Source organism: Triticum dicoccoides, chromosome 4A (assembly GCF_002162155.2).
Source record: "Triticum dicoccoides isolate Atlit2015 ecotype Zavitan chromosome 4A, WEW_v2.0, whole genome shotgun sequence".
In the NCBI taxonomy this organism is placed as follows: domain Eukaryota; kingdom Viridiplantae; phylum Streptophyta; class Magnoliopsida; order Poales; family Poaceae; genus Triticum; species Triticum dicoccoides.
Window position 1 is genome coordinate 643,660,148 of NC_041386.1, and position 14,458 is coordinate 643,674,605.

General features: G+C 44.4%; 1 protein-coding gene across 2 annotated transcripts in view; it reads left to right on the top strand.

Annotated features, from left to right (window-relative positions):
- Window positions 1-12,091: 12,091 nt before the first annotated feature.
- LOC119287648 overlaps window positions 12,092-14,458 on the top strand; it is a 4,421-nt gene continuing 2,054 nt past the window's right edge. For both annotated transcript variants that reach the window (XM_037567224.1, XM_037567225.1), the window contains exons 1-3: window positions 12,092-13,100; window positions 13,496-13,582; window positions 13,705-14,446. In XM_037567224.1, the coding sequence (XP_037423121.1) occupies window positions 12,495-13,100; window positions 13,496-13,582; window positions 13,705-14,446 (1,435 nt within the window). In that variant the 5' untranslated portion in view covers window positions 12,092-12,494. The remainder of the gene's footprint in view (window positions 13,101-13,495; window positions 13,583-13,704; window positions 14,447-14,458) is intronic.

Below are 14,458 nucleotides of genomic sequence, written 5' to 3' on the forward strand. Positions count from 1 at the left end.
AGGCGAAGAGAATTTTTGGACCTTCGGTACATATGAACCAATTTTGTGGAAGTTAAAAAGTTGTGCATTTCATGAAAGTTTGTAAAAACTATTTATGTAGGTCTCGAGTAGATCCTTGTGTTGTCAATTTAGCTTTTTTTTTAAACACAATACAGATGTATAAGCTCATACACACATACACTCATCCCTATGAATACACGTATAAACATCCTGCCTCTAGGAGCACCTCTGAGAGAAGGAGTAAGAAAAAACACAGAGTTAGCTACATACTGATGTGCAGAAGACCACAGTACGAATTGCATAACTTATTATCCGTAAATTTTCTTTGCAAAAAAAAGTCGCAAATGGCAATCTTGTTTAGCAAAAAAAGTTTATAATGGTAAGTGTCTACTTGATTTAATGACATGACCCATCTTTCGAGTCCCAGTCAAGTGGAGTAAAGTGCTTTGCCGCGAGCTAGTACATTGTATCCATCCGTCTATCTATCTATCCATCTATCTATCCAAGTAACCGGTGGATCGATAGTGCGAACCAGCGGGCAGACCAATCGATGGGCATGCAGTCCAGGTGTGCATGCATGTTTGATTGTTCTCCTATCCTACGGGAACCGCATCAACACACGACACGACACGACACGAGCCAAAGCCTGACGCGACAGAGATCCATGATACTGCCTCATCCATCCTGCTGCTTCCTCAGCTCCTAGCTACTAGGAGTAGTTCGTACCCACACACCAACCAACCAACGACAACGAACCATGCATATCCGTGCATGGCGGTGCAACTAAGCAACACGAGTTACCACGTACGTACCCATCCACTCCGTCCGGTGCCAATTGTTTTCAGCAGTACAACTTCGGTGAATGCACGGTTTTGTTCTTTGTGCCTACCCCAAGCGATCAAGTGCATGCATGCACGTGGTTGTTTTCAGCAATACTAATTAAATTGTTCTTCATCCATGGCACGTGCAGAAAAGCCGGCTAATGACGTTCGTTTTCCCTGTTGGTTTCTTCCACACGTGGTATGGAGTCCAACCACAATGGCATTTCTCTTCCGGCGACCGGCGGTGCTATGCTAGGCCAACGCAACGCATGCAGCGGCGGCGCGTGGATCCCGGCCGGGCGGACGTACTACGTGCAGGTGCAGTGCATGTCGATCGAGCCTTTTCTCTTCTGCTCCCACTCGCGCCCTGGAGCTGGATGGATGGGTGCTAGTGCTCGGCCAGGGACTGCCACTGCCGCCCTCGACCGTCCGTGTCCGTCCATCATTTCAGGTAAGCTTTCCGTCCAGCGACTTGTCAGCCCTATCCGGTTGGTTTCACTTTCACCTGAGGAGTAGGGACGGGGCTCGAGTGGCGCGTGAGTGCGAGCGGAGGCGATCGAAGCGGATAAGAAGCAGAGGAGACGTGGAAATGGAAGAGGAAGGTGGGTGAGTGCGTGCGTGCACAGGGAGGCCAACCAACCGCTCGAGTGGCCCGTGCAGGAGATCGATCGGCCGAGGACGCGGAGATAGCGCCGGCCGGCCGGCAGGGGCGGGACGTAAAGCGCGGCATGATCGTTCGTCGCCGCACGGAAGCTCGATCGAGCAGGGAGCCAGAGAGGCAGTATGATGACGGACTGCTCGTCCGATTCACCGCCCACCGTACGTGCGGCCTTTGCGGCGGATCCGGGCATGGCTATCTCACCGGCCGGTGCTACCATGCATGCTGCATGGAGTGCTATCTGCCTAGCTAGGCTTTGGGCAGTGGCCGGCACCCGCATGATGAGGCGCTGAAAGGCCGATCCATCCATGGAGCTACCGTGCGCGCGTGCACACACAATTTAGTTGGCCGCTTCCGTCCGTGCTCGGAATGTGCCCGTCGATCCGATTGAACGGGGCTATCTTTCTAATCTATACCTACCTTGAGGGACGCCTCTTCTGTCGTGCAAAAAGAAAAATGGTTAACTTACTTGCGCGATAGGCACGTCCGGTAGCCGCATTGGGGCAATAGGTGTGCAGACGACGAGTAGGGCCGGTGTCGTGTCTACCACCCGTTGGGGGCCGAGAGTGCGTTCTAGCTCTGCTCTCTGTCAAGCAATTCAGATCATCGGCCGATCATTAGTTTAGCAACGACAACGAGATTAACTGTTTCTTTCCCTTGGCCAAATTAAGCCGTTGCGATCTCCAAATGGCACCGACGATCGCAGAATTTGTGTGGTGGGACGTGGGTGCACTTTATCCACCCTACACTTAGAAACCGATTAGTCAGACCGCACAACTTGGAGATGATTACACCTACGGTCTTCGTACTCTCCGGCATGTAACACAACGGTCCTGGGACTCACGGAATGCTCCACTACGGTCTTCAAATACGAGGATACGCTCCAATACGGTCCTGGCTACATCTCACTCTATGCCTCGCGCCCAGCCAGGTGCCACGTCAGTGTACTACAGTAAATGTGTGGGCCCCCATATCAGCTAGGAGAGAGAAAAAAAGGAAAAATAAAAGGAATGCTACGCCGAGGATCGAACCCGAGACCTCTGCGTAAGAGAGGGAAAAAATAACAGGGCCAGCCCAGTAGTGTATCTCTTCTTCTTTTTTCTCGAATCTTCAAGCGAGTTTCCTGTCCATTTCCTACCGGTTTTCTTTTTTTCCCAGGTTTATGTTTATTTTCCCCATATAAAAATACAATAATTATAAATATACAATTATTGTGTATTTTAAATCTCTATTCTATTTTCATTATTGTGTGCCTTGAAGACATAAACATTAGCTTTTTCTAAAATTTATATGGATTTAAATAAAATAAATTATAAGAAAATTTATGTATCTTCATTCATGACCACAAACACGCATTATTTTGTATCCTCATTGTATTAAAATACATAATAATTTTAAAAATTAACAAAGTATATTTTGAATAATGTTCAGCATGGTTTTAGAACATGGTTATCATTTTGCCCTATTATATGCCCAATGACCGGTTTTCTTTTTATCTTTTCCAGTTAAAAAAACAAATGTAAGAAAAAATTACAATAATTACTAATACACAATTATTGTGTATTTTAATATTCATTGTGTTTTAATTATTGAGTAACTTGAAGAGGTAAACATGATTATTATTTTTTGAAAATTTACTTTAATATAAAAACCGGTAGTTGGGCATATAATTGGGCAAATATATAAACATTTTGTGACACCACGCGAATATAATTCAAAAATAATTACTAATATATGCCCAAAATAATTACAAAATGTTTATATTTTTGCCCTATTATATGCCCAATGACCGGTTTTCTTTTTATCTTTTCCAGTTAAAAAAACAAATGTAAGAAAAAATTACAATAATTACTAATACACAATTATTGTGTATTTTAATATTCATTGTGTTTTAATTATTGAGTAACTTGAAGAGGTAAACATGATTATTATTTTTTTGAAAATTTACTTTAATATAAAAACCGGTAGTTGGGCATATAATTGGGCAAAAATATAAACATTTTGTGACACCACGCGAATATAATTCAAAAATACATGTTGCCAATTTTCTAAATATTTGTGTATTTTAAATATACAATGAAGATACACAATAATTGCGCGTGTTTGTGGTCCTGAATGAAGATACATACATTTTTCTGACATTTTCTTAAATCCACATAAATTTTGGAAAAAGTTCATGTTTACGTCTTCAAGGTACAAATTAATGAAAATAGAATAAATATTTAAAATACACAATAATTGTATTATTTTATATTAAAAAAATGAAATTTAAAAATAGAAAGAAAAAATAAACACGGTATGCTACTAGGCCGGACCAATTATATGAAAATAAATTAAAGATTTAAAATACACAGAAATTGTATATTAATAATGATTATATTTTTTATATGGGAAAATTAAACATAAACCTGGGTAAAAATAAAAAGGAAACCGGTAGGCAACGTACAGGAAAATCGCTTGAAGATTCGAGAAAAAAGTAGAAGAGATACGCTACGCTACTGGGCCGGGCCAGTATGTGCGCAGGCGAAAGCTAGCGATATATGGAACTGCTCTATATAGGTTCCTAGCTGACACGTAAACATGATGGACAGGTTGGCCTTGTGGCCAGCTCGTCTGTTCGCTTTTCTGGAGGTCTCAGGTTCGATCCTCCGCCTAGCATTTTATTTTTCCTTGTTTTTCTCTCTCCTATGCTGACATGGGGCCCCACACATCTACTGTACACTGACGTGGCACCTGGTTGGGCGCGAGACGTAACTAGGACCGTATAGGAGTGTATCCTCGTATTTGAGGACCGTAGTGGAGCGTTCCGCGAATTCAGGGACCGTTGTGTTACATGCCGGAGAGTATGAGGACCGTAGGTGTAATTATCTCGCACAACTTGAGTTTTGGTTGCATATGACTGACTGCATTTTTCCTGCAAACCCCCTAAACTTTTGGGTAACATTTCTAAAAAAGGCGATCAATGAAATGGCGAGCGGTACACACCACAAATATTGAACTCTGGTGAGGATTTCGCCCACATCCAGCAAAGATGCACGAAGCAGTTGCTACAGCGCGGCAGCGGACGAGCTGGTGCATGAAACTGCAAATTGGAGAAGATCACATACATGTGTGGCAGCACAGTACCGCAGGATGGTTCGAGACCACAACAACAATGACAGAGCAACCAATCAACGACCCTCCTTGGGGAGCCCTGCAAAGGTCTTTTTTGGTGGGCAGGAGCGCGCCACATGTAGCGTGCTAGGCGCTCCTTTCGGGGTTTTTTTAACGCGTTTTCCGTTTTTAGATTTTTTTTTTTGGCTTTTTCGTTTTTAGATGTTTTTTCCCTTTCACGAGATGCATAGATTTACTTCTCGTGGAGGTATAGTTTTGCTTCTGCATTTTTATACTTCCCGCCAGAGGCACATATGTAGTTCTTGCGAAGGCGCGGATTTGCGTCCGCAAGATGCACAGCCGTTTGTGCATTTTAGTAAAGTGAAAAAGAACGTGTTTTCATGCCTCTTAGAAAAGTAAAAAAGAACGTGTTCTTTTTATTTTCCTTCCGCGAGAGGTACATATTTACTTCTCGTGGAGGCACAAATTTGCTTTCGCGAGAGGCACAACCATGTGTCTCTCGGAAAAGAAAAGAAAAATGTGTTTTTTTTTCTACCGCGGGAGGCACATATGTACTTCTCATGGGGCACAGATGTGCTTCTGAAAAAAAGGAAAAACATTTTTTCGTGAGAGGAATATATTTTCTTTTATTGGAGGCACGGATTTGCTTCTGCGAGTGCCTTTCAGAAAGGAAAAAACACGTGCTCCCGGTTCGGGTTTTTCGCCCGATGTTTTTTGTTAAAAAAGTTTACCAAAACCTTTCAACATGTGATCTAGTTTGAAGATCTCGGCGCGAGCACTCCAACGATGAAAACGTTCGAGATTTGGGCGTACAGTTTAAGAGATAAAATGGTTTGAATAAACGAATCTAAATTTTCTTTTTTGGTAAACTCTCAGGCTGCGACAAGTCAGTGGGCCACTTATCTCAACCCGAGAAGGTAGGAGTGACATTTGCAAAGAGTACTCCTTAATTAGTGATTTTGGCAACCCTCATATGTATGTTTCATGTGTTACTACGACCCATTGTACAGTATCAAAAAATGTGAAGGCCCCAAAATGCTATATATCGCCCGTTGCAACCATTAGCATAGCGATTCCTTGAGGGGTCTGGCCCATCAATAGCGGAAGTAGCAGGAGCACGAGCATAAATAATTTTTATTTTGAGCAAATGATATGCCTAAAGTCGCTCACTAGCGCTATCTCTTTGGACAGACCCATAAGGCCTTGTATAATGAGAGGTGCTTAGGCGAGGTGCTTAAAAAAATAAACCAGGATTTTCTTAAGCACCGGTGCTTATTTGTACAGGGTAGATACTTAACTAAGCGTTTCTTCTATAGAAATAGGCACCGGTGCTTCAAAAAATTCCGATTTATTTTTCTAAGTATCTTCCTAAACATCTCCCATTGTACAAAGCCTAAGCAGAGGAACGCTAGGAGGAAGTTTCGGTGGTTCTTAGAGCATCTCCAATAGATGGTTCAAATGTAAAAGTAACTAACTTTTGGACCGTTTGGGGCAAAAAAATGTTGTTCCAACAGACGGTCCATATGCAAAAAAAAATGGACCGCGGCCTCCTCGTAATGTAAAATGCAACACCTCGTGATGCAAATATACATCACGAGATGCATCTGGTCCAAAACTAGCCGCCGCCCGCGAACGCCCAACCGCCACTTCATTTTCGTTCCCGCCCGCGCCTGTCCGCCCGCCCGCGACACAGGCGACCGGAATCTGCCACCGCAACCGCCCAAAACCTCGCCGTCGGCGCCGCCGCCACCCCTCATCCCCTCCGCCGCCCTCCGCCCCCATCGCCTCCCCGCTGCCGCCCGTCCGCCGCCGAATCGAGTGGTAGCTGGCGCGGGATTCGGCCCCTCCGGCGGTCCGGCTGCCGCGGTAGGCCTCCGCCGACCTCCTCCCGTCGGTCGTGAGCCTGTCCACGGTTGTTGCGCCCGCCGCACGACCGCATCCCCGCTGCCCTCCGCCCGGCTGCCGAACTAGTCTTCGCGGCCCACCGAGCTCCTCTTGGTCGGCCTCCAACCTCATTTCTTATCACCGTCATCGTCCGGAGCCGACCGCAGCCGTCAGCAGCAGCCAATCCAACCGGCGGCCATCTTCTTCCACCGCAGTTGAACAACAGTCGGGCGGCTGCTGGCCGGTTTTGGACCATGAATTTGGACCATCTATTGGAGTTGCTCTTTTGGACCATGAATTTGGACCATCTGTCTGAGTTGGCCTTTTTTCGGAGCTCCAAAACACACTTTTTGACGGTCCAAAATTTACATCTCCGATTTTGGACAGTCATAATTTGAACCATCTATTGGAGATGCTCTTAGAAGCGACTGGAATCTTTTGGACAGTTTTACGAAGATTTCAGAAGTTTTGTTTATATTTCCCGATTTTCTTTCTGCTTTTTTCTATTTTTATTTCCCCTTTTATTTTTATTTTGTAATTCATGGATATTTTTCAAATTCATGAACATTTTGAAAACGTGAATATTTTTCAAATTTGATGTTTTTGTAATTTGTGAATACTCTTAAAAATGCGTGAGTTTTTTTAATTCATAAATAATTTAACAATTACATGAATATTTTTACATTTCATGATTTTTTTTATTTAGTGATATTTTTCCAAATCTGATATCATTTTTCATATTCAACAAATAATATTTAAAATAAAACCAAACCCAGATAAATATTTGATATAATAAAACAGACTAACATAAAACAACCAACGGGGAAGCCGAAAAAACAAGGGTGTGCACTTCTGGGAGACGCACGTCTCAACGCGGGCTCGGCCTCGCCCATTTTGGATGGAAGATCGCCCACAAGCGATATATATCATCTCACCGTGCGCCAAATTATGGGGCCCAATAACGTTAGGCTCAGGTATGGGGTTTTTATTTTTACCCCGCATATAAAAAACAAGGTTCAATCCATGACCAATTCACGTGGCTAGTGGTCACCCTATGTTCCATCTGGTACGCAAGAAGGAAAGCTATATATGAATCGATTTTCCAAAGTCCCCAGCAAACAAACGCATTCATTATTTTCCTTTCTGCATGATCTCATGGTGAGGGCAACTCCAGCGAGCCATCCTCGTCCCCAAGCTCGACTGTCAGCTGATGAACCTGGATGTTGGCTCCCACCACCGGCAAATACTTCAAAGTTTAATGTTGACCATTGCCATCGCCCGCAATGGTCAGCCTAGAGCAGCTGCTGTGATACGCCGCCACCAAACTGGAGCATACCTGGGTTCGTCGGCGATAGTATTCTCATGTGACCGACCCTACACTGTTGGAGTCTTTTGCTGTCCGGGAAGCACTTGCACTAGCTGAGGATCTGAATCTTTATCGTTTACATATTGCATAAGATTGCTTGGGAGTAATCAACGATATTCATCAACGACTCGGAGGAAGAAACGGAGGTATCATAACAGACATTGTTGATGGTTCGGATCTTTCCCAGTCTTGTGTTTGTATTCACTAGCATAGAAGCTTCAATTTTGAAGCCCATAATCTCACAATGTTTGCCTGTAATTTAGATATAAATCGTCATTCATGGCTGCGTACTCCCCTGACCAGCTTGCCCTTGAACACTTATATTATACAATAAAGTCAGACAAGATTTCTAAAAATAAATCAACAAGGTTCTGGTCTGGTTCATTTTTTTCTTAGTGGTTTTTATTTTCAAAATCCTTTATAAACAAACTTAAAAAATATTAATATTTTTTTTGAAATTTTTCCGAATTTTATAATAATAAAAATAGCAGTTGAAAACTATTTAAATTCAAAAAGTTCATAATTTACCAACATGTTTTATAATTCAAATTTTTCTGAAAATTTAAAAGGAAATTCTTTTTTGAAAAAAGGCTGTCAAAACTAAATTTTTTTGCACTTTCAACAAAAAATCAAAAACATTCGAATTGGGAAAATATTATGAAAGTTCAGGAAGTCCTCAAAAACTACAAAATTTCTTAAGATTTTGAAAAATGTTTGCGGAATTTCGAAAAAAGTTCACATTTAAAATTACAAAGCTTTGCATTTTATTTTTCAAAAAATCAACGACAAAACTTATTAAAATGAAAACACACACAGCAAATAGTACGGGTTGCTACAGAACGGCGCGAATGGGCTGGCCCAACAGCGCGCGCCCTGTGAGTTTTGCGTCCTGTTATGCGCAGTGAGCGTCAAATCTTCTCTAAACGTTTCGATTTTTTAAATCACGAATCGTTTTCGAAAAAATGGGAACAATCTTCGATTATTTTTACCATCTTTGGTATAACAACAACTAATTTGAAATTGTGAACATTTTGTAGGATCATATTTTTGAAATCTGAACTATTTTCTGAATTTGTGAATAATATTGGAAAATAAACTTTTTTTGAAAATGAAAACATATGTTGAATTTGTGAACACATTTTGAAAAAGGGGACATTTTGTGGATTTTTTAATTTAAAAAAAGGAGAGAAAAATAAATCTAATACAACAAGTACAGAAAATGACAGAAAGAAAGAAAACCTATTCAGGAACTTTCTAAAAGGTTTCCAAATTGGGTATTGAAGCCACCTATGCTAGCTACAAAAGGCCGGCCCATTTACTCATTCATTTCCTCACATGTATGTTTCGCCAGCAGTTTGCCACAATGAATGGCAAATAGGATTCACTGCTAAGTCCGTCGTTTTTTTTGTTTGACACTCTACCTCCTGCTCATCTCCCTCAATTGTGTGTTTCAATTTTTTCACCCCTTTAATATCTAATATCTACTACTTCTAATGCCCAAAGGAGGGCTCCCTTGTAGGTGTCGTTCTTGGAGTGGTCTCCGGCTGGTGGGACTAGTGGATGCGTGAGGATGAAAAGTCATCTCGATGGTCGCGACGGCGTCGAGGTTTCTGCGGCGACGATGACAACGGTGAGCGATGTCGGGGACGAGTCAACGGTTGTGTTAGTCAGCTCTTCTTTGGTGTGTCTGCGGGATTGCTTCAGTTTGTTGGTTGTTGCAAAGTCGGAGCTATGGTCGTGGGTCTCGGAGGTGACGATGACGAGCAACAGGTGGTATGTTCGGTGGTCTTTCGTGGCACCAACCTTGCATAGTCCTTCTTTGTAACTCTCCGTCGGAGTCGGAGCTGTCTTGTCCTTGTCACTGGTGGCTGAGTTCTGGTGCGGATCTTCATGACGCTGCACGGCCTCTACGTTGTGGGTTACTTGGGTCAATGATCTCCGCGGGAAAGTTGGAGTCGCTTGCTCGATATTAGGGATGGTGAAGACACATGCACGGGGGAAAATGGTGATGATGACACAGTGTACTATCTTGACAGGGCCCTCTTGGGAGAGGTGTGTGTGGGCTAACTTATGTGTGCCACTCAACAGTTTGTGACAGTTTCTCTAATTAAGTGAAGAATTCTCTTCTGCGTAACTAATACTCCCTCCATCTCAAAATAAGTGTCGCTGATTTACTTCACTGCAAGGAAAAAAGAAACACAAACAACATTTCGTACTAAATCTGCGAAACAAAAAAGGAACAGAAAAAAGGAAAAAAGAAAAAGAAACACAAAAACAGAAAAGAAAACCAAAAAAGGTAAAGAAAACAACAAAAAGAAAGAAAACCAATTTAGGAACCTTCTAGAAGGTTTACAAAACATGCGAGGATCCTTTTAGAGGGTTTGCAAAACTGGGTACTATAGTCACATGCGAGGACCTTTTTAACGAGGCCAGCTTGTGTTACTCTTTTCTTTCCTTGTGTGTTTCGCCAACAGTTTGCCGCAATGAGTGTCAAATAGGATTCACCGTGAAGTCATTCGTTTTTTTGTCTGACAGTCCACCTCCTGGTCCTCTTCCTTGATTGTGTGTTTCTATTTTTTTGGTAAACATGAGCCCCCCCAAAAGAGGGCTCCCCTTAATATTTACTATCTACTATATCTATTATTTATAACTTATTAGCCTATTTTATATCCATGGTGCTAAAAGCGCAAGTCCTAACCCTCATGAATGAGGATAGGACAGATCCATCCCTCTGTCGTGTTGGAGATGAGGTGGATGAGGAAGAGGAAGAGTTTTTGACCCATCACACCGCTGTTGTCGTGGGTTGAGGAAGCCATCCCAATCCGCCCCAACGGTCGGTGCGCACAGACCCTTACCCTGGCGCGTCAACGATATGTGTTTTGCGACCGATAGTGCCATCGAAGACGGCATATTTTTCGGAGGGACGTGCAAGAGATGTTAAGGCATGAGAAAACGAGTCTGCCCACATCCGGTCCCTTTTGGGGAGGTACGACCATACTCATACATTTGATAATGTATTGCTCGCCACTTGATTATTTAGCAAATCAACATCTAATAAAATTTACCCAAAAAAAACATGTGACAAAATTATAATTGCTAGAATGTAGTAACTTTTTGTGAGTTTGATGTAAGAGAAGTCGGTAATAAACTCCCAATAGCCATCATTTGGATTCCAGGACCCTGATAAGTGCCATAAGTGACACAAACACATGACAATTCTGAATTTTTTTATGGCAAGTTTAGTGACGCGAAGATCACAACTTTAGTTGTCAAGCATACCAACTTTCCTTTCAAATGACAATTTTCAGTTTTTCTGGTTTATTTTCTTTTTTCAGATGACGACTCTAATACTCCCTCCGTCCTTAGATATAAGTCTTTGTAGAGATTTCACTAGGTGAACTACATACGGAGCAAAATGGATGAATCTACACTTAAAATGCATCTATATATATCCGTATGTGTTTCATAATAAAATTTTTACAAAGACTTATATTTAGGAACGGATGGAGTAATTATAGAAAACGTCAGGCCGAATCGCTTCGCGCCACATGTGGTTTAGCATTTGGGTACTATTCAGCGGCAAAATTGACAAATTTAACCTATGGACGAAATCAAATCACAAAATGAACTGTCCGTGAAACTATTTCACGCGGCTAACCTTTTTGTGTGACGCCCGACACGAAGGCGTCACACTACACTGTGCAACGCCTCGCAGATAGGCGCTACACGCCTGGCCAGCGTCGCATCCATGTGATCCAAAAATTACTAAGTCAGTGTACAGCGCCTGAGAGCTAGGCGCCACACTATATAGTGTAGCGCCTAGCTTCTAGGCGTTGCACTAGTGGTTGCTTCATTTTATAGTGCAACCACTAGTGCAGCGCCTAAGAGCTAGGCGCCACACTATACAGTGCAGCGCCTAGCTCGTAGGCTCTGCACAATGACTTAGCAATTTTTAGACAGTTTGGGGTGCAACGTTGGCCAGGCGTGTAGCGCCTATCTGTGAGGCGTTGCACAATATAGTATGACGCCTTTGTGTCGGGCGTCACACAAAAAGATCAGCCGCGTGAAATAGTTTTACGAGCAGTTCATTCTGTGATTTGATTTCGTTCACAGGTCAAATTTATCAAATTTGCCCTATTCAGCATCCGTGGCATCAAACCAAATCAATCATAATTAGCAGAGCATAATGAGAGGAGCACATGTACGGCATTTACCTGATTTTTTTATTCAAGTTCAGTCACTTTCCCCTGTGTCCTCCTGCTTCCGTGGCTTTCGTCCTCCTCCTCTCTACGGCGTCACCTCCGACGCTGGCCCAACCGCCGTTCCCCGCCACCCGTGACCGGTGTCGCCGCCGCTCATCCCTCTAAACCCCCAGCCCCCTTTCCGGCGAGCGGCTGCTCTGTCTTCCATTAATCGACTGAACAAATTTTTTTTCAATCGACTACGGCGTTGCTCAGTACAGTACTCCGTTTACTGGGAATCAGTCTGCTAGAGACGGTGCTGGCCATGGTCGCGCCGCAGGCCGAGCTCCTCGCCCCCAATCGCCGCCGAATTCCCGTCGGTAAGAAGCCATTGAGCGACCCCGACGGGCTGGGCGTGCGTGCTCCCGGAGGCGTCACCTGGTAGCGCGGCCTTTGGGGGTTCCGGATCCATGGCGGGCGGCGACAGCTTTGGCTGCTGCGGCGGCCTTGTCGAGGGTTTCTGCGGCCTTGCTCAGGTTTTCCTGGCTCCTCGGGGGCGTCCGTCTGCTGGAATCCTCGCCAGGAGGCCCGGCGATCCGTTCTTGAGTTCTTCTCAGGCTGGGTGGGCGGTGTCGCCGCGGGATGTGGAGGTCCGCTGCGACATGGAACGCTCTTCCGGAGCGGCGAGGATGCTGCGTTTTGATTATCGGGAGGAGAACCTGCCCCCCGCGGCCAGGAACTCGCCGGCGGCGGCGGGCGATCTGTGCTCGAGTTCTTCTATGGTTGGGTTGACATCGTGGGATATGGAGATCATGGCCGAGACGGAGTACTCTCTCCCAGTGGCACGGCAGCTGCGTTCTGCTGGTCAGGATGAGGGCTTGTTGTCCCCAATGGTCAGGAATTCGCCGGCGGAGGCGCCACCGCAGCCGAAGGGCATGGCCGGTGGCGTTGAAGACGACGACGACGACGATGACTGCGTGATTCTGGACAGTGATCCTTTCAGCGCGGTCGCCGTGAATGATGAGAAGGACGGCGGCTCGGATGAGGAGCTGCAGATAGTCGCGGAGAAAGGCAAGGTATTGGCTTCCTTGCATTTTGATCTCTGGAATTGCAATTTGACTTTGTGGATTTACAGTAGAAGCAGTACCTCCTTGTTATATTTCAGGGCATTTTTTTTGTAGAGATGTGAGACAGTCGACTTGCAAAGTGATTTGGAGAGCACACCGTAATCTGAATTTGGTGATAAGCATAACTGATTTTATTGCAAGTTGTTAAAGATACATTATTCAATTTGTAACACAATTCTTCCATGCTTGTCTGCTCGTATTGTCTGTGAATATATGTGGTTTTTTAGTTGAAATTAAATTTGAGAAGGACATTTCAGAGTTTAGGAGCTTCTATGTGGAACCTATGCCACTTCTGTTTACCTGCAGAATCATATTTTCATTATTGGTTATATATGCTTCTGCAGGTAGCATGCAGGGACTTCCCACACTCGCGCCATTTATGTTCTAATATGCCCTTCGGCGCTACCTCTCACGAGAAACATTGTGCCATGGTAAGTTATGAACATTTCCACTCCCTGGTGCTGCTGACAATGTGATACATAATGGTTATATTAAGCAGAGCAGACAGTAGATTTGTTTTAAAAGGCATTTTATCTCCATTTTCCAAATGCAGTGCTACTGTTTTGTGTGTGACGCCCCAGCTCCATGCAGTCATTGGGGTAAGGGTCTCTCGGTTGGCGATCATTGTCACGCCACGGATAAGGAAACCAAGTGGAAAATGCTGAGGGAGGCATTCAGGTGCAGAAATCTACCAGCGTCTCATCCAGAAACAGAAACTGCTGTGCACCCAGCAATGGTGTCGCTCGGCCGCCTTTTTCTTAGCAATCAGATTTCTCTTCAGGATGTTGTGACCCAAAACCGAAACACACATACTTCAGTTAGAGCCTCACTGAGTGTAGCACCGATTGTCAATGCGCCAAGAGAGGGAAGTGGTACAGGCAGTGCTCACACTGCTCAAGTTACCCGCCTAGGAGAGCCAACTGTCAGTGCACCAAGGGCACACCCTGTGGCAGGAGCTGGAAGAGGTACGAGCAGCACTCACACTGCTCAAATTTCTGCCCCAAGAGCATTCTCTGCAACAGGAGTTGGAAGAAGTGGTACAAGCAGTGCCCACAGTGCTCAAGTTACTCGCCTAGTAGAGCCAACTGTCAATGCACCAAGGCCACACCCTGAAGTGGGAGCTGGAAGAGGTACGAGCAGCACTCACACTGCTCAAATTTCTGCCCCAAGAGCATTCTCTGCAACAGGAGTTGGAAGAAGTGGTACAAGCAGTGCCCACAGTGCTCAAGTTACTCGCCTAGTAGAGCCAACTGTCAATGCACCAAGGCCACACCCTGAAGTGGGAGCTGGAAGAGGTACAAGCAGCA